The sequence below is a fragment of the Stylophora pistillata genome, chromosome 6, assembly GCF_964205215.1.
Source record: "Stylophora pistillata chromosome 6, jaStyPist1.2, whole genome shotgun sequence".
Lineage (NCBI taxonomy): Eukaryota > Metazoa > Cnidaria > Anthozoa > Scleractinia > Pocilloporidae > Stylophora > Stylophora pistillata.
Genome location: NC_142524.1, coordinates 25,402,195 through 25,428,371, shown reverse-complemented (window position 1 = coordinate 25,428,371; position 26,177 = coordinate 25,402,195). Strand labels below are relative to the sequence as shown.

The following is a 26,177-nucleotide window of genomic DNA, read 5'->3' as shown; positions in this document are numbered from 1 at the left end:
AGTGTTCATGCAAACCTGGATACTTTGGGGATGGAAAAATCTGCACAATGAGTAATGAATCTCTTTTGATGTTTCCATGAGGTTTCTTGTGATGCTCCGTTTCAAAGTAAACGCCTTTCATTTGCGTTTTTTCTCTTTAAATGTAAATATTCGTTTCAATCAGACTTTATAAAATACCACACGTTCTTTTTTCTGTTGTTGTTTAAGGGTTCGTTGTTAAGTTATCAGAGAGGGTGATTTTGTTTATGTTAATCACCTGCCTTGTATTGATCAGGTTACAAAAATTTGGAGGAAACTTGATGCTTTTAATGATCACATGAATGCAAAACTACTCACAATTCTACCGAGAAGATTAATATTCATATGTTACTCTTCTTTCAGTCTCAACATGCAAGGAAATTTACGAAAGGAATATTTAAGTAAAATAGCTCAATGACAATATCAGAAATAGTTAAGAACAAGATATGCCATGAGAAGGAATAAGTGTAGGTAATCGCATGGGGCCGAGTAAAAATCATGGATTAATATCACGCGTGTTTTAGGAAGTTGCTGAAATTGTCCGAGTCGCGCAGCGACTAGGGAAATTTCTGCAACTTCCGAAAACACAAGTGAAATTAATCCTTAATTTTACGAGGAACCATGTGATTACTTGTTTATAATATAAGGGGCAAAATGTTTTCTTACTGATCTCGCATAAGACGGGACGCCAAAACAAAGATAATTTTATTTACCTTGGCAGCCGTTGCTAAGCGATTTTCAGCCAATCACAATTCAGTAATTTTGCCCCTTATATGATAAAAGCAATTATTTTAACAACAATCCAGCTCCTGATCCTTTATGATAATCATCCGAGCCGACTTCTTTTTGGAAAAGAATTGAGACGTACGTTGTGTCTCTTGAAAAGTTATAAGACCTACTAAATATGCCAAAGTCTCGCTACGTACTACCAATTCTCACAAACTATTTTATCCAACAGATTGGACAAGAGTGGTAAGGTTGTCCTGCTCTTGGACTCAAAGCCAATTTTCGTTTTCTGTCACATGGGAGACTTTGGATGCGGAGATGGAGGATGGACACCTGTCATGAAAATTGATGGCAACAAGGTATAAATTGATTTGCTATCAATAAAGTATAAAATCATTTGAAATTCATTCGAGATACAGGTCAGTGTAAGTTAGCGAAATAGTGTTTGTGAGAAAGTGTATGCTGTTTCCTTTACAGCTACCAAAAGTCGTTCGCTCGACCGTTCACTCATCTTTACAAGACGGGCAAGTTATGGCTACGGTCTTCCTTACAACCACCAGGAGTGGCTTATGATTAGTTAATGACCGTGAGCCTAAAACAGTCTATAATGGCTATCACACTAAATAAGAAAAAAATCATTTATTATCAGTTTCAGAGAACCTACCATTACCACTCTGATTTCTGGAGCGACAGAAAAGCTTATAACCCCTCTGGAGGGAAGACTGGGTTTGACTTACAAGAGACCAAGTTACCGACGTACTGGAACACATCCTTCTCAAAGATCTGTCTCGGTCTAAAGATCTACCAACAGGCCAACTTCACTGTTATCAACAAGTACGCCAATTCTCTGCACTCACTGATCGCTGATGGAAAATACCACTCCACCTCATTGGGTCGTAACACGTGGAAGGAGTTGATTGGTACTAAGGCCTATTTGCAGCCCCACTGCCACAGGGAAGGTTTCAATGCTGTGGGGGACGACTCACCTCATTCCAAAGCAAGAATCGGTATCATCGCTAACGAGTATAATGATTGCGCCTATCGTGACTCTCGAATTGGTTTTGGTACGGGAGGTCATCATGATGACTCCAACACGTGTGGAAATGAAGCAACACACAAGTCAGACAACGGAGACAAGCACATCAAAGCCATATGGTACATCCTGGTGCAGTGACAGTTCACTCCCCAAATTTCAAGTCAAGAAGCCATCATGAAATAGAAAAATGTAAAGCTTACTAGCTAATAAAAGAGTAGGTTCAGCATTATCTTCTCCTCTGGTCAGATTTGTCTCAAACATAACTTTTTGACATCCAGTTTAAGATGCTTCAATCGTACAAAGCGAATTCAAGTATTAAAACTCTATAGAAATTTGCTAAGAAGACATAGTCGATATCCATTAAACGTCGATGTCGCGAGCTTTATGCGCAGGGAAGTTACATGTGTCACCGTTTTAGTATATGCTTAAAAAACTATTCACCGTAAGTGTAGGTGGCTAGTAATGGATAATTAACTCGCCGCTTCGTGGCTCAGTAATATCCACCACCAGCCATTTTAACTTCGGTGAATAGTTGTTAATAATTACCATGATATAACACCAAGTTCGCGTATATCATTTACAAGGAAATGTGTAGCAATTAGTGGGAGAGGCTTTGTTTGCTAGAATCGTAAAATCCAAACCCCCCAGCTGAACGTGTAATTAACGATAGAAAAGATATTTGTGAGAGGCTCTGTTCCTCATCTTTTTTTATTTAATGGCCGTTACTTCCTGATTTGATCTCTTCCTTTTTATACTGATATCTTACGGTTTGCTTGAAGTTTTACAGAGCTGAACAGCCTGTGACCTCACCGGCAAAACAATTCTTCCTAGAAACAATAAAGACACCGTCATTAACAACCTATCCTTAGTTCAGTTGATGGTTCACTTTGATCGTTCAGGAAAGAGTTGACTTAAGAGGGACTGTTGTCGGTGGGGGTGATTGACCACTCGTCATCATCTCACTCAAAATAAGAGTATTTGGTCGGTCGATTGCCATTGGTCTCGGTAGTGTAAACTGATTCAACAGTTTTGCCGCAAATGGACCAAATGTGCATGGTACACCGCAAAAAAGCCTGGTCGATAATGAATTCGAATTACATTATTGACCGGGCCTGAGATTGGGATGGCAGAAAGTTACACTTACTGCAACAACTACTTTCAACTATGATATATAGCTCGTTCGCTTTCTTCGAACAGACTCTTCTCAACAGATTTCAAGAAGTGCTGGCGCTATATAAACCACTCCCTCGCCACAATTTCACAACAAACGAGCCTAACAAAGCCACTCAACCCTACCGACGGATTTTAACTAAACAGTCCGGATGACTTACGCGACTCGAAAAGAATAGCCGACTACTTTACCTACAGCAAAATAACCGATTTCTGTTGTAAGGAATCAGTTATAGCTGAGGGGGAAGTCCGGTCAATTTTGGTTTTAATATTCTTTTGACCCCCCCCCCCCCCATCCCCCATTATTGGCAGTCAATTGGCAGTCAGATTTCTATGTTTTTTCTTCGTGGTCTCTAAGCAACGACCGATCTGTCCTCTAGAACGTCCTGAACTATATCATCCCCCTAAACTCCCCGCCCTCGTCGATAGGTAAAAAGCGGTTTCAGTACTATCTTTTGTTCTACACGAGATAACAACAGAATTCTTTTCTCTAAATTTCAAAATGAAATCTCACTGATCCATTTAGGCTTATTTTTGAATTATAAGGGGATTATCTGAAGAAGTGTTGAAGAGGTCTGTTAAAACTACGGGAAATATTTCGGAAGGAAATCTGTTCGGTTGAAGAACTAATAAAAGTCTTGTTAATGTGTTCATTCGTATTTCGCGTAGAGACTGACGCCTCAAACAAATGATTCAGAAAAGTGGGCGGGTCAAATGAGAGCGAGAAAATGGGCAATACTTTTGAAGGTACTGTTTTTTGTGTTCCTTTAGTTATCGTATCAGGGCCAATTATTGTCCATTCAAATAATGAATTTCCTGGTCTCCTGGTTACCTTGCAGAACAGGCGAGGCTTTTCGGGTTTTTCACCCAAGCAGACAAATGGGTAAGGTGAGCGCAAACGGGAAATCGCGCGAAAAAAAGGCACTATTCTCGTGTACCCCTCTTAGTGCGTGATCAGATCACAACCTCCCTTCGCGTGCAGCTCGTGACGTCGACCTATTATGAACATAGAATATATCTCCATTGACTATTTCTACTTCGTTCTCAAGACTTGAATTGGCTTTGCACAATTGATACGTCTTAGACCGGTTTTCAAAAAGTTATAGGTAAGACAAATCTGACCAGAGAAGAAAATAATTTTGAAACCATTGTCTTATTAGCTGGTAAGCCAGAGTATACTACCTTTTTTTAAATTCATGATGGCTTCTTGGCTTGAAATTTGGAACGTTCGCGGTGTTCCCTGTCACTGTAACAGGATGTAGCCCATGACTTTGATGTGCTTGTGTCCATTGTCTGGCGAGTATGTTGCTTCATTGCCACACGTGTTGGAGTCGTCGTGAAGGCCTCCTGTACCAAAACCAATCCTGGAGTCACAAGAGTAGCATTCATTCTCCTGGTTAGAAATGATGCCGATTCTTGCTTTGGACTGACGAAGGCTTCTTCCCACAGTATTGAACCCTTCCTTGTTGCAGTAGTGCTGCAAGGAGGCCTGTGAACCAATTAAACACTTCCACCTGTCACGACCCAGTGAGGTAGCGCGCTATTTTCCATCAGCAATCAGTGAGTACAGTGAGTTGGCGTGCCTGTTGATGACAATGAACCTGAGCTGATGCCCAATCTTTATACCGAGGCAGATTTTGGAGGAGGGTGTGTTCCAGTAGGTCTGTAGCTTGGTTTCTTGTGAGTCAAACCCAGTCCTGCCTCCAGCAAGGTTATAGGAATTTCTGTTGCTCCAGAAATGGGAGCTGTAATGGAAGGTTCTCTGAGAAACGAAGAACTATTATTTATTTTTTTTCGTTTTTGTGTGTGTTTTTTTAATTTCATTTCTTCTCTTTTTATTTTTTTTAATCAATAATTATATCCAGAGTTTTTTAAAGGAGACAGGGAGTTTACCTTTGCACCGTTAATCTTCATGGCCATTGTCCATCCTCCATCACCACATCCAAAGTTTCCCATGTGACAGTAAACAGGAATCTTTTGTGAACCAAACATCAGCAGATACACTTGGCTTCGTCTCGACCTTATGGAAAAGGAGAGCATTAAAACGGATTGAGTCAGCCTGTATGCAAGACAAGAGTCCTTATACCTACCATAATGGACAGCACACATCAAGCGAGTGATTTGGAATATTGAAATGAAAACTTCTTACTGTTTCCTTACTTTCCTTTGTCGTACTGCTCCTTGCAAGAAGAGAAGGGACGGGCTGTGAGAAAGAAAATACTGCAGTTTTAACATGTGAGCGTGAAATCATGAGATGCCGCTCCCCAATACATCATCGTAAAAAAAGTACCTGGAGGTTTTGGAGTCAGAGCGTCCTTCACAAGCGAAACAAGATTTTTCACTTCTGTTTGAAGCGTCTTAACGTCTTTACTGATCTCACCGCAGTGATTGGCGGTACAGGATTGGTGTCAAGTTTTATTTTCGGAGTTTCAATCAAGCTCTTGTATTTTATTGAAATGCTGACCAAAGCTTAATAAATAGTGTTTGATGTTGAAAATGCACATTGTGAAGCAGAGCTTTAGCTCTTTTTTAAAATTTTTCAGTAGGTTGAGATCTCAAGGACTCCTAAAGTCAGAATATCAAGTACCTCTTGCAACTGTGAGGTGGGAGCAGGGCTGTGCAACCATGCAATTGGGCTAGTGTACCTCCTTGAGCACTATCAAAAATTGGGCCTGACAAGTGTACCTCCTGCGATGTCCAAGACAAGTTTTCCACAGACATGGCATGTGCCACAAAGAACAGCAGGAATAAATCCTCGAGAGGTGCAGGAGGTGCTGGTACAGCAGGTGAAACCACCAGGGAAGATAGAACAGAGAAGAAAAAAAAATCGGAGGGTAGATGGAGTACGGTCTACTCTTTATAACCCCATACCAGATAAATTTGGAGACCTCCAAATTATAAATTCCATGAAATACATATTTGAACAATTTGAGGATATGCAAGACACTGACAATGGCTTCCTCTTCAGATCGAAGAGTGTACGATCCATCAGCTTGATAAACAAAACCAGGGGGAAATCGAAGTTTCGATATAGTGGCCCTCTAAAATTTGTCAGAAGGCAGCATATATTCCAAATTTGGTTTACTGAGATAGGTAAAAATTTGGTTTACTGAGATAGGTAAAACTCTTACAAAAATTTGGTACTCTCTTATTCGTCTGATTGCCCTCTCAACATGGATACGGAGGCGGGCAATCTGCTGGGTATCTGTCACTTCTTTAGCAGTGAATTGTAAGGACTTTGTTCTTGACAAGAATGGTGGGATTGTCAACTTAGCTTTTTTAGTTTCCAAAAAATCCTGTATTAGGAAGCCCTTGTCTGCCATTACCTGGTCTCCTTTTTCAACAAGCGGCAGAAATCCACTGCGCCTTGTTATTTCTTTGTCGGATATACTTCCTTGATATAGGGAACTTACAAATGGTACTGCACCATGTGGAGCTGTACCAACTAAGCATTTAAATGTTGTGAATGACTTGTAGGTAGAATAAGTTTCTGAGTTTAAGACCTTGGAGCTAGGCCTTTTGACTTTAATTTCAGTGCAGTCAAGGACTATCCTTATTTTAGGGTATGTAGTTTTAAAGCATTGAGGCATACTGCTTTCGATCTGAGCACTTGTGGGCCAAATTGGCACTTGGCCAAGCATTGTGTACAGAAACTTTGCCCAAGTTATAATAACTCTACCGACAGTACTTTTGCTAATATTGAATCTCACTCCTAGGTTTGTCTCGAGCAAACCTAATCTCATTCTGATCAAAAATAAAAACAGCTTTTCGTAGAGTGACAATGCAAAATTGCCACTGCTGCGCCTTCGCTGGCAGTTTTCTTTACCTCTGCCTCGTTGAGTCTGGGACCATTTTATCATGGTTTTTGCATACGGCTCAACCCATTTGTAAAAGCTATCAAATCGTTCTTTCGATGTAAAGCCTGTGTAAAATGTCAGCAAATCAGGACCCTTCGAACTTTTTTCCCCTCCAAACTTGGACTCTTGAAGATCTTTGACTTTTTGCTCTAGATCTTTGATTCTGGGTTTAAATATTTCAATTTGTTCCTCAGGGCTCAGTTCGTCAGGCTGACTGTTTTCGTTTTCCGGTCGGTCCACAGATGTCACTTGCATTGGCTCAGCACTTGCGTTGGTTTCCAGTCCTGCTGACGCAGTATCCTCTTCCTCCATCTCGACATCTTGCTGGATTGAATCGACAAAGAGTTGACGTCGCTGCTCCTGTGCTTGCTGTTCGACAATAATTTTGGACTCTTGCAATTTGTTTGGTCGGCGCTCCTTACCCTCCTTGGTCCATGCAAACTGCGTTGGCACAGCTTCACGTTTTAGGCGTGTAAGCCCAGTTATAGTCCTATACATATCGTCTGGCTTGAAGTGAGCCGAGCACACAAGAGTATAACCTTTCTTGATCTGGGAAATTAGTTTAAGACCGCAAATTACAACGGGAATAAACGAGGGCCGGAGAATCTCATTTAATACATTGTACAAAATCCGAGTTAATAAAAACAAACAAAACATTGCCATGTGCGTTTGACTGCTTGAGCTAAAAGTAAAATGAAAAATAAAAAAGTAAACGACGAGTAAATTCCTTAAAGGACGCTAGTGTTCTGGATAAGACAAAATTAGGCATTTTACAAAACGTGTAGAGTCTGTGTTTTCAATCGAAAGCAAAAATTCGTTCGTTAGTAGCACGTGCGTCTGACAACTCGCCGGTCACGGCTTGATTCTTACCCCAAAATCTAGCCCTTCATCTCACTTTATAGCGACAATCCATTTCGATCTCAATAAAGAATTTGAAGGAAAGTTAAGAAAATATAAATTCTTGCCACTCTGATTTCTCTTGTCGTTCGTACAGAGGTTAAGAGAGCAATGATCGTGGGCCATGCTTACTTGTCATATATCCCTACTGTAACACTAGTGTAACACACCCCTTAAGTTTATGTCCGTTCAGCCTCGATTTGTTACGGCATGGAATCCAAGATGACGCTGCGTGAGAAGGGTGTATGGGGCGAAACCTTCATAACCACTAAAAATGTCATTCCTGTCCCGGTGCTTTTAAAGTTTCATATTCTCTGATGTTTATTGTTGTATTGTAATTTTATTATTACCGTTGAATTTCTTTGTTTCTTCGAATATTACTTGCGACTGCACTAATACAACTAATTTACTATTACTCAACTGAAGATTAAACTATTTGATTGTGGAAATTTTGCTGAATCCATAGTTTAATCCATAGTTTAATTAATAGTTTGGGAATCGTAATGGAAGGTACTCTGAAATTTAAAACAAATAATTAATGTTTTCTTAATTTTTAATTAATGAAATAACAGTAATAGCCTGTTTCAGGCTCCTATTCAGTGAAGATAAGCGAGCGAAGCCTGACCTTTTTCAGGAAAACAGCTGCCATTTTGCCCATCCCCTTTCTCGCATCTTTGCATTGACCTGTATCCACAATACTTTTCTTTCCAGATAAATTCATACCTTATTACCATTGATCTTCATGACTGGCGTCCATCCCCCATCTCCGCATCCAAAGTCTCCCTAGTGACAGAAAACAGAAATTGGCTTTGAGTCTAGGAGCAGGGTGACCTCGCCACTCATTTTGGATCTATTGAATAAAGTATTTCTTTATTAGGAGAGATACAGCTAAAATTTGATGAAGGCCATGGCTTCTACATATTCAGTAAATGATACAAAGTACTTTTAATTCCTCTCAAACGAGATTCAAGTGTGGAAGATTATTCTATTATGAAGATTATTATTCTCAGTATCCTCATATTCAGAGCTTTCCTTGTCCTTCTTCATTTTCGAATTATTAGTCCTATTATTTTCATGTTTTCCCTCTATAGTTCTCTTCGGCTTTGTTTTTGTCTTTAAATTAACTAATTATTGACTTACACATTGCGATCGAACATTTCCTTACATGCCAAAGCTGGAAAAAAAAAAGGTATATCAACAACAAAAAAGCCTTTAGGAGGAAAAAAGAACGGGGTGATGAAAAATCATTTTTTTAAGGGGAACGTTTATATGTAGAAGAGAAATATATAACATTCAAATCCAAGTTAAAAAGTGTGACTGGTCGCCGATTAGAGGGAAGAATAGTTCTTTAGTACGAAAGTTATCGACTTCATTCATCTGTGATAGCTTTGAAATTATCCATGGAGCGATTCCAATTGAGGGTCAGAAGTAACCCACAGTTGTATTGGTTTCACTTAAGCAAGCTTTGTGAATGTTCCAGATACTCACCATGCAAAGCAGATAAAAGCTATTGCGACTTGGTTCCTCGTGTTTTCGTGGTGTCGGTGGGTGTCTAATGCGCACGATGAAACTGCAAGCAACGGAGCCGAGAATTTAAGATGCGTCCAAACCACTCACAGCTTCGCCGTTCGTTCTCACACCACTTGAAGTTTCACATGTACACCAAAAGGCCGCTATTTACGCAGGGTAGCGTTTATAAACCCGTCGAGCGTCTTTTTAATTTTTTTTCTCAATAGTTCCTAACAAGGCTTTCATCGAATTTCTCCATATTTTTTATTTTTCTTTTTTTGTTATTGTTTTGTTTTGTTTTTGTTGGTTTGTTTGTTTATTTTTTACCAGTTTACAGAAAAGAACGTATCATAACTGATGTATAAACAGAAGCATTTCAAGAAACTAACAAATACCGCATGAAAAATATTACCCGAACGGCAGATATTTCCATCTTCGTAGGGTCCTGGTTTGTATGTACAGTTGTACGATCCCTTGGTATTGTTGCACACTGCATCAGCACTGCAGTTTTGTGTTCCTGAAGCACACTCGCTTCTTTGCATCCATAGGCAAGCGCCTAGCTGACAAAATAACGACTACCTGGTCGAATTGCAACTTGGTTTTAGAACAACCGTTGTCTCAGTTCCAGTTAACTGAACTAGAGGAATCGTTTGTGTTTCAGCAGCTTACCTCTTTGAAGACAAATAAAGCAATTGGTTTGGACAAAATTAGTGCTAGACTACTCAAGAGCTCTGCTAATACAATCACTCCCTCCATCACTAAGCTGTTGAATCGATCGATTCTTACTGGTAAATTTCCTAAATTGTGGAAATGCTCAAAAATTACAGCCTTGTTTAAATCAGGCGACCGGTCAAATGCATCGAACTATCGACCTATCTCTATTTTACCGACACTCAGTAAAATTCTCGAGAAAGCCGTGCATTCCCAGCTGTACCAGCACTTGGTAATTAACAACCTTCTCACAAGGAAACAGTTTGGATTCAGGAAGGGGCTCTCTACTGAATCTGCTTTGACATCATTTGCTGATGAAGTCTTATTGAACATGGAACAAGGTAAACTGTGTGGGGCCGTGTTTTTGGATTTAACCAAGGCTTTCGACACTGTGGACCATCGGATTTTGTTACGCAAGCTCTCCAAAATTGGTTTATGTGAGAACTCGCTTCAGTGGTTCCGCTCTTACATTACTGACAGGAAACAGCGTACATGTTGTGGGAATGAGTTGTCCATGACGAGCTTTGCCCACCAAAAAAATTTATGCAAATTAGGCTAAGCCGGATCTGAGTTCCGCCTGGCAATTATTAACTGTAAGAGAAGATCTCAGTTCGCGCCCACAGCACGTTCAAGGTGTTGCGGATGAAGTTTCTGTAATTACTTTTTGGCACTTTTCGGCGTCAAAATTGCATAGTTTGGGTAACTCAAAACCCTTAAGCTGACCTTTCTTGTCATAACACGAATGTTTTCCAGAAAGGGACACGCGGTAATGTCGGTGTCTCTCGTGTGCAGGCATTTTTCCAGGTAAAACCCTCGCGTGGAATCAACTCATGTTTAATTTAACGCTCCTTTTATGCGCACAATGTAAGCCAAAGCAATTTTATAGTTAAACGTAAAGATCAGAATATTTTCTTCTAAGGATGATAAATGATCGACGCTGAACTAAATTATACGTTGAAGAAAATGCAAAACAGCATAACATGTAAAAGAGGAAATTTGGAAAAATACGAAGTTACGGAAACCATGAAAATCTTCGATTTTTAAGAAAGGAAATTTTTATAATTCCAAGCTAAGTAAGCTTTGCTAGTGTTTCATTCTTTAAGGCTTTGTGTAGAGCGGGGCCTTTGTTTTATAAACCGTAAAACTTAGTGACAAGTCGAAAGGGCTCGCTCTTGGTTATGATACCAAAGAGTAGAGGGACACCACGGTGATCTTCCAGGTGTTTGATCATCGTCGCCGCTCGTGGTGCACTTCGCTACTTAGGTGAGCGAGATCGACGTTCTTCCTCTCTTTAATTCTGACAGCTGTGTGAAAGACCTGATCCTTACAATGAAAAACGGTCGATTGTGCTTTTTCAGTGGCGGCCTTAACGCTCGTCCATATTCAGCGCTTATCCTAAACATGCATGGCATCTCTAGCTATCTACAAGACACGCTGCGATGTATTATTCGTCCATGTTCAACACAACAACTCCGCTAGTGAGATAGAGAATCGAGAGATCACATTGTTGCGCTCTAGGCAGAGTGCGCTAAGTTTGCCAAGTTCTACAATGGACAACAAATCGTACGGCCTCCCGCAAGAATAAGGACAAGGTCTATCAGTTACAAGCAGTGGATAAGTGGAATTGTAAAAAGTTTTAATTCGTCCGTGCATCGAAAGGCCGATGGTATGTAATTTTGCTCTTTTCCGTTCTTCACACCCTCGAATAGCTGTTAAAATTAAATTTAATTGCGGGTTGTGCAGTCAAAATGTAACGTCGCCCAACATGGTTTTAGTTAAACCAGTGTCTTCTGAGGCGCTTCCACCAAAATAATTTAGAAGGGAACAACAGCGCTAACCGATTTAATATCTTCTCAAGAACATGTCAAAGTCTATTAAAACGCAGAAATTAAAAATAGTAAGAATTGGTGGTTCATGTTAAAAATCATTAAAGAACAGTTCTCAGTTTGGCTCGATAGTGCTGTCACTTTGCACCAGTTGTTCATAGTGACTTACTTATTACTTTCAGTATTTGTTCGAGCTTTTCTTCGACGAAATAGGGGACATACAAGAAATCGCAATTCACCTCTAAAACAAAAATAATAAGCTCTTCTCCCAATTGGACACCAGATATGACTGCGTAGTAATAATTGCGTAGTACGCAAAGTTGCAGTGTGAGAAAAATGAGTGAGGAAAATAATTCTAAGTGCTGTACAGCGCGGTTTTTAACATAGATTACCTAGCTAAATGACCTGCTTGTCTCAGATATTTATGATAATATAGAAGGTCCCCAAGGAACACTAATAACCCGGCGTGTAATTTTGTGATTGACAAAACCTGATAACTCAGGTTTATGTTTGAAAGGGCAAATCAGTTAAGTACATTTCACTCCAGAAGTAAATAATCTCTTAACTTTCGTAATTATTATTTTGGTTTCAGGCAAATGGTGTCGAGTTGAAAGATACTAAGTTCCTGAAACACACATCCAAGCTTTGTTAGCAGGCATGCCGAATGCTTTTATAAACGTGCGAGGGTAAAAATACATTTGCGGCCCCCTGTATGGAGAGAAAAATCCAAAGTTTTTTATTACAGGGTTGGTAGAGTGAATGATGTTATTTCTGGTCTGAGTCATCAAAGTTCTGTACCATTAGAGTTAAGAAAAGCTATCGGGGGAATATGAAGGTTGCTGCAAGTAGTAGCTGTTAAACTCTCAACAAGCTTTACAGGCGGCCAATTAAAGAGCATGGGGCAAGAAATCAAGCACGATTCTCACCTAGTAAACTAAAATGGTTGTTGGAAATTGAGATGGACGAGCAACCAGAGAATTTGAAGTAATCTGGTGGCCTGATCTTTTCTCAGGCACTAAAAATGGGAAACTGATCTTGCGATTTTATGTTCCTAAAGTGATACTTTGATTTCAATGATGTGTAGTACACAGTCTAGTTGACTTGTTCGTCATGTTTCCATAAATTTAGTAGCTGTTTCTTGGCAGTTTTTGTAAGTTTGTTTTAAAAAACGATAAAATGTGTTTTGCATTTAGAGGAACAAACTTGTCTGTAGAAGGCTAAGATTAAACCCTGAATACAGCAAAATGACCCTGTAATATTAATGCAATTCATGTCTAGCTGGGCGCACTATACTCTGATGCCCTTCATTCTGTTGTAACCAAATTCAGAGGAAAAAAAAACACCTGGAGAAACTCTTAAAGGGATAATATCTGTGGACTTTCACCATTTCTATGGTCATCAGGAATGACAGAATAAAGCAGTAACTGTTCACAAAGTCTTAATTCACTTAACTGAAAGAATAATGAGTTGGAGGGATCTATAGATCATTTTTTTCCAAGCATCTCTAATAATTCATGATGGAAATAATAATAGCATTGATAACAATAATAATGATAATAATGATAATAATGATAATAATAATAATAACAATGATAACAATAATGATAATAATAATAATAATGATAAAAATATTTACAATAGTTAGAGAAATAATGTTCATTATCCTGATGGTTATAATTCCTATGATTATTTCCATTAATCTAATCAATATTATTATCATTCATATTACTATGATGATTATTTCAATGTTTATCTATGAACAAAATAGTGTTATTGTTAGTCTAGCTGAATGAGTATCCAAGTGATTGAAACTGGGGCAAAAACAAATTAAGAAAAGACAGAATAACCCCAAAAACTGTTCAGGACTGCAATTCTTGAGTTGGCTCATTGTGAAAGGTTTTGGGACTTCATTAAGCTAGTGCTGTCTGTAGTGGGCCCTGTGTCAAAGAGAGAAGAGTAGCAGCTGAATTAATAATAATAATACTAAGGACAATGATAGCATTGATTGACCAAAGTCACCCTATGACTAATAACAGATGATACGTGACAAACAGCATAAGCAACACACTTTTCAAAACAAAAAGAGCAAGCTAAAACTGCCATCAGATAAAAATAACTGTCCATAAAAGACTGACAGCATAGAGCTGAAAAAAAATAGGGACTGGTTCTGCCATCAGATAACAACAATCCATAGACTGACCACCCAAGAGAAACAGAACAGATCGGTGGTTCCGCCATCAGATAACAACAGCCCATAATGGACTGACTACCCAAGAGAAACAGATCCACCTGTTAGTTCTGCCATCAGATAACAACAGTCCATGGACTAACTACCCAAGAGAAACAGAACTAGGCAGGTGGTTTTGAATCAGAAAACAACTATTTAAGACCTCTGTACAATGTGTCTTTGAAAATCTTCGGCATTCTAACAATCTATTGAAGAGACAAACTATCAGAAACACTTGAATTTCTATTTGGGGGGAGGGGGGAGGAATTAAATGAAAATCTACTTGCCTCAGCATGCCATCATCACTGAGCAGCCTATTTCAATTTGAAAATGATGATCACAATCATAAAGATAATGATAATGATAACAATAACCAATCATTATTATTATCATTTATATTACTATTATGATTATTTCAATGTTTATCTATGAACAAAATGGTGTTATTGTTAGTCTAGCTGAATGAGTATCCAAGTAATTGAAACTGAGACAAAATAATCTCAAGAAAAGCCAGGAAAACCCCAAAAACTGTTCAGGACTGCAATTCTTGAGTTGGCTCATTGTGAAAGGTTTTGGGACTTCATTAAGCTAGTGCTGTCTGTAGTGGGCCCTGTGGCAAAGAGAGAAGAGTAGCAGCTGAATTAACAATTATAATAATAATGAAGACAATCATAGCATTGATTGACCAAAGTGCCTCCGACTAATAACAGATGATACGTGACAAACAGCATAAGCAACACATTTTTCAAAACAAAAAGAGCAAGCTAAAACTGCCATCAGATAAAAATAACTGTCCATAAAAGACTGACAGCATAGAGCTGAAAAAAAAATAGGGACTGGTTCTGCCATCAGATAACAACAGTCCATAGACTGACTACCCAAGAGAAACAGAACAGATTGGTGGTTCTGCCATCAGATAACAACAGACCATAATGGACTGACTACCCAAGAGAAACAGATCCACCTGTTAGTTCTGCCATCAGATAACAACAGTCCATGGACTAACTACCCAAGAGAAACAGAACTAGGCAGGTGGTTTTGAATCAGAAAACAACTACTTAAGACAAGCCCTCTGAACAGTGTGTCTTAGAAAATCTTCTGCATTCTTACAATCTATTGAAGAGAAAAACTATCAGAAACACTTGAATTTCTACTTGGGGGGAGGGGGGTAAATAAATGAAAATCTACTTGCCTCAGCATGCCATCCTCATTGAGCAGCCTATTTCATTTTGAAAATGATTCAATCACAATCATAAAGATAATGATAACAATAACAAAATCATTAATAATAATGATAATTATAATAATCATAACAATAACTACAATGACAAAGTCCGTGTTAGTCTGGCCTCTACCTTGCAGAAAATACAGCCCACCAACTGAAGTTGAATTCTTTAAAGGCATTGTATTGCAATTGGTCATTGAGGCACTCAAGCCACCTCACCACGACAAGGTACGAACATTGAGGTGGAAAAAAGGGTCTGTAAAATTGACTCCATGCTGATTCGAGATGAGAAATCTGTGTTCGAAGCTTCTTCAGTTCCACTCCAAGGGAATTTACTCCAGCTGATCTTTCGGTAAGTTAGGAAGCGAGCTCTTCGGAGTCGTGACTGAGTTTGGCGCCAAAAGATAAATTTTTCGCGCCTTCGGGCTCAAAGTCTAGCGTGGCGGAGTTCACCAGATTTACGATAGTCATAAATCCCGCAGATTTAATAAGTTCGTCGGGGATTGTTTATTACGAAGAAGATAGACCAGCTATTAGACAGAACGTGAACACAACGTGAACGAGGTCGGGAATCCTGGCTAACCCCAATAGTCCGAACGATGAGTTGGCCGGCTGAAGTTCCCGTGTCGCCACACTTTGGATTTCGTCGGGAAATATCTTAAATACATCGCATATGAAATATTTACGCAAAGGAACGTCACATACCTCTTTCAAAAGTAGATACCAATGCTTGCAAGGGTCAAGTGTGGCACTTGTAATCCTGCAAAGACTCTGCGTGGTTAAGTTAGCCGGTGGAAAGCCGAACGTCGAAAATCCGACTGCCTCTATGACTTCATTTCGAATGGTTTCGAAATCGAAAACATGATGCTTTTCGACATTTCGACATGAAAAATCTCGTCGAGGTTTAATATTATAATATTGGTAAGAATTTAACCAGGATACGAGGCCAAGTCGTGCGACCACCACAGGTTTTGTACCAAAACAATAACATCGTGTACTACGATCGCAAAGCGTGAACACTGATCGATCCACCAAGTGACGCAATACTGGAAATTCGATACGGTTGTTATTCAGGTCGTACTGCACATGAAAATTGCGATATCTTTTGTTACTGTTTTATGGCAAACCAAGCGAAAGAATCATACCTAAATAATCGAAAGAGAGGCTTTTCGAATACGGCGCCTCGCCGGTATTGCCTCTTCTGTGAAAAGGAAGGATCTTTGAAAGACTACGTGATTAAAAATGTCGTTATAAGGAAACAGGCAGAAACAGAGAAAACGCAGTATTTTATGACCATTACGCGCACAACAAACTTAATTTCATTTCATGATTTTGATTTTCATCGCCAACAGATGACCCCGCGTTAACTCGCACGCAATCGCGTATCTCTCGTGGATTCGTGGGCGCTAATCTGTATAATTACATTGTGGTGTAATTAATGTGATGACATCCACCCAACGCCTTCTTCCCCAAACCTCGGCATCAGTTTACGATGCCTGCTGAGAATTTTTTTCTTGAGCAAACCTCGTCATGGATGAATTGCCAGTTACCCATGGGGTCCCTCAGGGAAGTATTCTGGGTCCTCTGCTATTTGTCATCTACATTAACGATTTGCCAAGCGTTCTAGATGCCTGTCAAGCATCACTTTATGCAGATGACACGGTGATCTACTGCTATGGGTCTTCCTCTCAGGAGCTGACTGAAAAGCTCAACCAAGACCTCCTGGCTGTGGCGAAATGGCTGAATGAACATAAGTTAACACTGAATCTGGACAAAACCAAATGCATGCTCATAGGCAGTAACAAGAAGTTACAGAGGAAAATAGCTCTAACTGTTTCAATTTTTGATCATTGTATAAACAATGTTACTTGTTTTAAATATCTTGGAATCTTAATATCGTCTGATTTTTCGTGGACAAATCATGTCGAATACATGGCAGGGAAAGTTAATCAAAGGCTTGGCCTACTTAGACGCATTAAGCATTTGTTACCGTTTAAGGCGCGCATCCTTTTTTATAAAAGCCTTGTTATGCCCTTATTCGAGTATGCTGATTTAGTTTGGGGAGACAAACATAATGTAACTTTAATGTCTAGTTTGCAAGTGCTTCAAAATAAGGCGGCTAAAATAATATTAGATCGACCACTGTATTCCTCTGCGTCTGATGCGTTAACTACACTGAAGTGGTTAACACTAGAAAAAAGGCGCTTCCAGCGCCGATGCGTACATGTATATAAATGTCTTAATAGTCTCACGCATCACGAACTAACATTAGTCACTCAGCAAGAACAGCATAGTTACAACACAAGAAATAAAGCAAACCTCAAAATTCCATCCGTTAAAAGAAACTGGGGCAAACAAAGAACTGGCTATCATGCTGTAAGTGATTTTAACTCGCTGGACAAAACTATACGAGCCGCTGATAATGTAAATATTTTGAAGCGTAAGATTTTTAATTCATTGATTTAAGTTTTGTATTACACATAAGATACATTAGTTTTTAGTAGCATCTTTTAGCATTTTTATTCATTGTAAATTTTTAATTTTTAATTTTCGAGGTCCTTTTTGTAAACCACTTTTTAGTGAAAAAGTTTCCTCATTAAAGATTGTCATCATCATCACTCGTTCATATCTGAAAGAGCTCTTCGTTAACAAGAATCTCATCACTGCAGTTAACTTTAGAAATTAACGCAGATTTAAAAGCAGAGTATGAACAACGAATAAAGACCCACGTTGGCTATTGAGATATGAAAATACTCTTCTTTTTTTAAAACGTCATCATTGCAGATGTGAAAATAAAGTGTGTAAAACGAGTTGAGTCCAAAGAGGAATCCGACAGGTAATCTTGCAAAATTTTCAGCAGCTCTCTAACCAATAGGGCCATCAAGCCAGTTATGGGGATTGACTATTGTACGATTTGATGTATTTAGTTGATGAGATGTAGACATTAGTCACCAGACCCTATTTAATTGATTAAGATTAGACTCTGAAACTAAGCTGCGTTTTAATTACCTTTGCAAGTCCTTTCATCTCCAGTAAATCCTGGTTTGCATTTGCAGCGTTACGATTCCTTGGTATTGTTGCACAGAGCATCAATACTATAGTTGGATTTTCTAATGGCACACTCAATTATATCTGTAAACTCAAAGCAACCGATTTAGTAAGGAGAACTTCCTAGGCACATTACTACATTATAGGGTTGAATATGTTTTTCCTTTAGTTTCTTCAGCACTTTAGTTGGCTGTTCCGTCGGCAAACTAGTTGATATCTGTAAAATTCAAGGCAACTGACTTAGCAAAGAAAACCTCTAGGCACGTGACTAATATAGGGTTGACTGACATGTTTTTTTCTTTAATTTTTATTCCTTTGTTCGTCAAGATAATAAGGGTTTTGGTCTAGTTCACCTATGCATGTCCTTCCATCTCCAGAATATCCCGATTTACACGAACAGTTGTAGGAACCTTCAGTATTGTTGTAAACAGCATGTTTACTGCATTCTTGTGTTCCTGCAGCACACTCATCGACATCTGCAAATTAGATCGTTATCATTGCGAATGTAAAAATAAAGTGCAGAAAACAAATTGACACTTGCGTGGGATCCGACATGATAGTCTTACAATATTGGAGCAGCTCTCTAACCAAGAGATAAATAAATAAATAAATAAATAAATAAATAAGCTTTAATAGCTAACACAATTACTGGTAACCCAGTAATTTACATTGTGGTCTGTATTAAAAAAAATTATAAAAACTGGATTATCAAGAACAGCGTGCACGCAGATATATTCAAAACGTTCTAGAGATAGTAAAATGTTCACGATCCGAATTACTTTGTGAAAAATTGTACACTAATCGATTCTTAAAGCTGCTTTCATCTGTAATAGTTTTAAATTTGTCGTCCAGACGGTTCCATAAGTGGCACTCGCATGAAATGTTCGAAGGCCTGCGTTGGAGCGACATTTCGGCACGGCCAGATGATCATGAAAAGAAACTCGCGTATTATAAGAATGGGTGTTTTTTAAATAAGCTCAATAGCTTGTAAAATAATGCGTAATGCGGACACTCTCCGTTCACAATTTTGAACATCATGCATAATTTCTCCATGCGTATTACGTCATCAATTGGCATTCACTGTAGTTTCTTGAACATTTGAATCGAGTTATCGTGGAAACTAGCATCTAATATTAACCTAATACAACGTTTCTGCACTCTAAGTATTCTCAGCAGTTGATCGTTAGGGGTGTTACCCCAAACCGAACAGCAATTTTCAAAGACAGGCTTAATAAGCGCATTAAATAACAATTTTCTTCAGTGGAGGTCAAGGTAGCCATTCGCTCTTTTTAGCAGATTAATTCTAGAGTTCGATTCAGCTTCCCAATTAAATATTCGATGTGGTTGTGCTAGCTAAGGTGTTTGTCGATCTTGACGCCTGAGATTTTTTCATCCTTGGCTTCTCCTATGCGCTTGCCATTTAAGTAAAGATCCTAAGGTTGGGTTGTTAGCGTATTTCAATTTTTGTCGTGTAGCTATGAGTAGGGGTTTCGTCTTCTTTGTGTTACGTACCATTTTGTTTAACTTAAACCAATTGCTAGCATTGTTTAGGCTGACTTGCAAATTCTGTTGGATATGATCAATGGAGTGATCGGAGCTCCATAGCGTTGTATCATCAGCATATATTTCGGCGTCAGAAGTTGGTAGGCAAAGAGGTAAGTCGTTGATGTAAAGTGAAAAGAGGACGGGACCCGAAATTGGTCGTTGTGGAACGCCTTTTGGCAACGTGAGAGGGTTAGATAGTGATCCAGAAATAGTGCATGTTTGAGTTCGATCGCATAAATACGATTTCAAATATCTCAAGGTTGGTTCGCTAGCGTGGTATTTAGCGATTTTAGATAGTAGAATGTCGTGACTCACTAAGTCGAAGGCTTTGCTAAGATACAAGAATATCGACCCAACAAACTTGCCTTTATCCATAGCCTTCAGCCAGTTGTCTGTGAGGTTCAACAGGGAAGTTTCGCCGGAATGATTTGGGGGATAGACAGACTGTTTTCTGTATAGAAGGTTATTGTCGCACAGGTACTTTAAGTAGCATGACGCAATCTATCTTTCAAGAGGTTTGGAGAGAGCTGGCAGGATTGAGATAGGCCTATAGTTGTTTCTGTTATGAGGTGAGTCTTATAGACAGGAGTTAGCCTTGCTTTTTTTAATTTATCCGGAAAAACGGTTTTACTGACGCTAGAATTGTAGATATTAGTCAAACTATTAGACATCGCCGGTAGTGCTAGTTTTAGAATTTTTATTCCAATCCCATCCAGGCCTGTGGTTTTGTTTCCTCCTATGCGCTTTGTATATTCTTCAACTTGTCCAGTGGTCATGAGGGGGATATCAAACTACGTGGAAACATCTATGCGAGCATTAATAAAGTGTAAAATGCTAGCCTCTATGTTAGCAAGTACCTGTTCGTTGACTGTGACCTGAGCCGAGGTTACAGCCCGCTCTATGTTAGTGAAATTATCATTAAAAGCATCAGCCGTGGAAAGTGGGTCTGTTATTTCTTAGCCACCCATTTCAATGAAAGAGGGTGTTGATGGAATCGGATGTGTTGGTACTGCATGTTTAAGAGCTTTCCAGAGTTTTTTGGGGTTGCCCATATTTTCAGTGATTTCATTTCTCATATGGGCCGATTTTGTGTTAGCGATCATTTTGACAACTTGATTGCTTAGCTTCTTATACATGGTGTTCGCTAGGACATTAGTTTTTGCACGTTTCTTGAACTTAGCTCTGGTTAGGATACAATCAATGATAGAGCTACAGTGAACTCTCTCTTAACGGAAACCTCTATAAGACGGACAGCTGGTGTTGGTCCCGGCCGTTTCTTAGTCATTTTACTATAAACAAACTCTCTGTAAGACGGACACCTCTATAAGTCGGACAATGGACGCTTTGAAATCTTCAACGGACACTTGTGAGGTGCTGATTGAGACCACAAATTACGATGTAGGGAAGAAAACTTCTTAAGTTACCAAGTACCCGAGATTCCTTTTAACACCAGACGTTTAATTGACAGCTCTTATCTTGTTGGCGGAATACATACAGTACAAGTTAAAATTAAATCAGTCATTGTCTCATCGAAAAAATAACTTGGAGATGACAAAGGAATTCGCTTCAACAACGCTGCAAGATTAAATCCTCGTATCAAAATTAAGCAGCTTTGGTCAGCGCTTTGATGATTTTCAACTCTTGCACCTGAAACAATCCACGACCACAGATTTCTTTTCTTCTAAGTCCATGCCCCGACCGAAGCCATGGCTTTCACCAATACATCTCGGAGCCTGGAACAGGCTACGAAAGACAGTGCAGAATGTACTTTTCACTGTTTGCACTCTAGTTAACCCATTAACTATTGATTGTAATACGACAAGAGATTCAATTTTACAAATATATTTTTGTTCCACTTTGTGGGTTTCGTTCAAGTAAGTAACTTAAAACAAAGTTTAAACAGACGCGTATTCGCTGTGCACGGGTTCAGAGTGGTATTATCTGCAAATTCCTGGGGTCATGTTACGTCAAATCTCTATAAGCCGGACAGCTGAGGCCGGTCTCGATGGTGTCCGTCTTAGAGAGAGTTGACTGTATTCATCCAAGAAGGTAGCTTTTTCCGCTTTACTCTTTTCTCGACAATGGATGCGTGCTGGTTGATTACACTATTGAAAATCAGACCATATTACGAGAAATGTTTTTCGGCGCTTACCACTCTTCTCAGGAATTTATCGATCCGGCAAAGAGTGGCAAGAATTTGATTTCACCTCTAAGAAATGCTATCAGGCCCTGCTAAGAGATAATTCTGCTTCCCAGATTCTTCACCATTTTTGGTCCCCCTTTCTCCCTATTGATTACAAACTTGACAATCTTTGGAAATTGGTTCGAGATGACTTTTCCAAAAACTATAAGAATGATGTGTTATGGTAAATTGTCCTTCGGGCCGTTAAAGTCCGCGATTTCCTAAAACATTGGGGCTATATTGATTCTGATAAATGTGCCTACTGCTCTCGAAAAAAAGCAAATGATCATTGTTTTCTTAATTGTTCCCGTGCTAAAAAAGTGTTGTCTTATTTTTCTCCTGTGATCTTCTCCCTTCTTGGTAATTTCTTCTCGTCTTGCATTTATGTTTTCTTTTTTCAGTGGGCTCTAGTCAGCCCAAAAATGCACGACTGGCCCGTTTTCTGATCAAAACGATCTTGTATGGTATTTGGAAGTTTTGCAATAACCATACTACTTTTCGCAATGGAAATGAAAGTCATGAAGGTATCATCCGTTATATCCTCAATGATATCGAGAGGAGAATTCTCTGTGACTACTTTCATTTGATCTGTTTATCTGACTTTAATAATTTATGGGATGCTCCAGCACTGTGTCAATTGAATAACACTACTATCAAAATTTTCCCGTAACTAGTTGATTTACTAACTAATTTAATAAATAGTTTAAATTTTTCACAGTAGGTTAGTTTATTTTAGGTTCTTTTCTCTAAATTATACTTTATGTCTTTCCTTAGTTAAAGGTTACACCAATGTCGGCTCATTATAATTATCTTCAATTTTAACTTAAAACTATCTTAGGAGGTCATTTAAGATGATTCTTGTAAATTACCTATTAGCTTTGCTGTTATATTAATGTTAAATTAAGATTATCCTTAGTTATATCATTGTTCTTAACTATTTACTCTTTTTGTGATTAGCTTAAATTCAACTTAGACTTTACTTGTAGCGTAAAATTATCCTAGTTTAAATTACGACTTCCTTTAGATATGTAAAAAATATCTCCTCAGGACCTTCTTTTGGACTTTGAATACTTTATTTTGCTTACTAGTATTTAGTTAGGGCCAAGCCCATGTGATTTCTTCACTTTTATTTTGTAATTAGTGACCTTGTCGAAAATAAATGCTGTTCAAAACTTAAAAACTGTCTGCAGTTAGATATAGCTCTTTAGCATTACAAAGCTTGCTTTTAAGTCCAAAATTGAGCACTCTACTAGGATGAGTTATGTCATGCAGTTGTGCGTAGCTCACTAGTTTCTAGTTTGAGCACTCTGGCATGGCTTAAATGGTATCACAAATGTGGAATTATTTGGGTTAACCCCATCCTAGAATCAGCACTACACTGATGAGGCCCAGAAGGCCGAAAACGTACTGTCTGCAGTTATATATATATATATATATATATATATATATATATATATATATATATACATACTGCAATTATATGGGAAAAAACCTTATCCTTGAATCGGAGAGTGCTCTACAATCATGGAGCTTTGTAAAAAAGTTATATAGGAAAATAAAAATTAAAACTTCGCACTAAAACTTCGCACTACAGATCTGTTTCGAAAGGGTTAAAACTCCTCTCTCATCAGGTGCAACTAGTTTGAGCACTCTGGCATGGCTTAGACGATACCACAAAGGTTGGGTCGTTTGGGGTGACCGTCTCGGTTCTCCCCCATCCTAGCATTAGCACTGCACTGATGAGGCCCAGGATTTACTCCTTCACCTCCACAGTATTCACTCTGCTTTGGGATTCTGCGCACGATCACTCTTGGGGCACGGACTCTTGTGAGTATTTGTCTTTTGGTCGATTTTAGTCCTCTTTCGCCTTTTATCTTTCGGCGTTTTTCGGACTTCTTCGGCAACCCTGCCGATTTCCGGCTTCGTGCCGATTTCGGAGGGTTTTTTCGGTCCTTTCTTCGGCCTTTTTCGACCGTGGTTTCCGGGTGTTCGGCGTTTTCCGATTTTTCCGGTGTGTTTTCGGCGAAAAAAATTTTTTCGGTCGCCCATCCAGTTTTGGGCTGTGTTGCGTGGGGCCGAACTCACGTTTCTTGTTGAGTTCTGGGCACTACAAAATCTTAATTATGGTTGGTTTCCAAAGAACCATTGACATACGTTGTAATTTGTTCCCTAATGGGACAAGTTCCACACAAATAATTAATTATATAGATGCCCACTTCCAAGAGAAAACTGGGCATGTTGCTAAAGTTGTGTCTATCCAGCAGTGCCCCGGTTTTATTGCCAGGGTGACTTTTGATGATGAAAAGGGTGCGTTAGCTATGTTCCACTATCAGGAATGTGGGTCGGTGGTTCTTAATGGGGTCGAATGTGAGGTCATTTCTCCCCCCCCCACCACCCCCTCAAGTTAGTATGGTCGTCGTCCACTGGTTTCCTTATGAGGGCCCAGTGGAATCAGTTAAGAACGCGCTTTCAAGCTATGGTGAGATCAAGTCTGTCCGCCATCAAATGTGGCCTGGCAAGCCGTCAGTCTCTACTGGCTGCCGTCTTGTCAAAATGGTTGTCAAAAAGGAAATTCCTCGTTTCATTTCCATCGGGGGTATTCGCTGCAAGGTGTGGTACCGTGACCAGCCTTTGCGATGCGATATTTGTAGACAAGTTGGACACGCGGCAAAACAGTGCCCTGATAAGGGTAAGTGCCGCCGCTGCCACAAGGCGGGGCATTTTGCTAGGGAGTGTACATCTGCATGGATCCTTCCCCAGGCCCCCCCGGTGGCCCCTGGGGCCCCAGTTGGTAGCGCTGGTGGGGAGGAAGAGGCTGGCGATGATGGGGGTGACATTGATGAGGGCGATGCTGCTGAGGCGGCTGGTGATATCGAGTGCGAAGACGCTGTCGATGGTGATAGTGAAGCCGAACCCTTGGTGGGTGAAGCGGCCTCCCAGGTGTCAGGCATGGAATTGGGCACCCCTGTTTTGGACTCCAGCGGCCAACTGGTACAGGCACAGATTCCTGTCGTCCCCCCGGCCAGTGGTGACCCTGTGGCCGATGGGATAGCGGCTAGTACCCAGGCCTCGGTGTCGGGTGCTCCTCTCTTTGAGGATGAGGCTTATGCTACCCAGGCAGTCCAAATGCTGTCTGTTGCAGCTAATAGTTTTGTTAGACAACTTGCTGATAGTGCCCCACAAGAGGTTGAGTTCGCTGAGTATCTAACCAATGCCAGCGCTAATACTGATCTTTCTCCTCGGACTGGGTCAGAGAGTAATGTCAGTAATTGTAATGGAAATAGTGAGGCTCCGAATGATGAGCAAACTAGAGGGGCAGACGCCTCGGGTAAGACCCCTTCTGGGTCAACTGAAAATAATGATAGTGAACTAGTGTCTAGTAATGAAGTAAATGGTGGTACTGACAGTGCCCCTAATTCAATTAGTGTAGTTAACGTTAATCACGGTAGCGCTACTGATAATTTATCTAGTAAAGGGGAAACTGCAAGTGTGGTCCCTGCTAAAGTAAATAGTAAAGAGGATAAGAATGCCAAAAAAGGCTCTACTAGTGGTAAAGGTACCAGTAAGAATAATGTTAGCTCTTTGGCCCTGGCCGACGAGCTTTCCGAAATGGATACAGCTCCGGCCATGGCTACTCGTAAGAGGCCTGCATCGGACGCTGGTTCTGAGTCAACCCCCCAAGACCCGGATCCAGAACCTCCGGCTACGTCGGCTTTGTCCCGGCGTAAGAAGCTTGCAAAACCATCTGCAGCAGCATTGGGTAAGGCTGGCAAGAGGTCCTCGGGCGGTAAGAAGAAGACCTAAGCATGATGGCTTCCCTTTTGTGCGCAGTGATGGCTCTTTCCATCCTTACCTTAAACTGTAATGGTCTGCGGGACCAGTCTAAAAGGTTTGGCTTTCTGCAGTGGTTGCGTTCCCTCCCCGTGAAGGTTGATGTTGTCTGCCTGCAAGAAACTCATTGTGTCACTCTTGCTGAGTGTTCTTTGTGGTTTTCATCGTCCGGCTTTTCGTCTGTGTTGGCTCCTGGCTCTGTTCACTCGTGTGGTTGTGTTATTCTCTATCGTTCTTCTTTATCTCTTCTAAACTGCTGGTCTGCCGATGGTCGTTATCTGCAATGTGAATTCTCTCTCTTTGGCAAAGTCTTCCGTGTGGTCTGTGTCTATGCCCCTAACTGCAACCCTGCGCGGAATAAATTCCTTG

The 26,177-nt window shown here is 39.9% G+C and overlaps 1 protein-coding gene, 1 long non-coding RNA gene and 2 pseudogenes across 2 annotated transcripts; 1 reads left to right on the top strand and 3 right to left on the bottom strand.

Annotated features, from left to right (window-relative positions):
- Positions 1–4,193: 4,193 nt before the first annotated feature.
- The window catches only part of LOC148729053 (uncharacterized), a 44,439-nt pseudogene continuing 22,455 nt past the window's right edge, over positions 4,194–26,177 (bottom strand).
- Positions 6,524–7,830, bottom strand: LOC148729058 (uncharacterized; annotated as a pseudogene).
- LOC148729057 (uncharacterized) lies at positions 12,842–16,705 on the bottom strand. The gene is made up of 2 exons (XR_015988857.1): positions 15,908–16,705; positions 12,842–15,196 (listed from the first exon to the last, which is right to left on the bottom strand). It is a non-coding gene; the product is annotated as an uncharacterized LOC148729057 (long non-coding RNA).
- LOC148729056 (uncharacterized) lies at positions 16,741–17,817 on the top strand. The gene has a single exon (XM_088725408.1). The coding sequence runs from the start codon at positions 16,988–16,990 to the stop codon at positions 17,666–17,668; it is 681 nt and encodes a 226-aa protein (XP_088581534.1). The 5' UTR covers positions 16,741–16,987; the 3' UTR covers positions 17,669–17,817.

What these genes read in the sequence shown, in the direction of transcription:
- LOC148729056 (XM_088725408.1), top strand. Translation starts at nt 16,988, where the DNA reads ATGCTCATAGGCAGTAACAAGAAGTTACAGAGGAAAATAGCTCTAACT.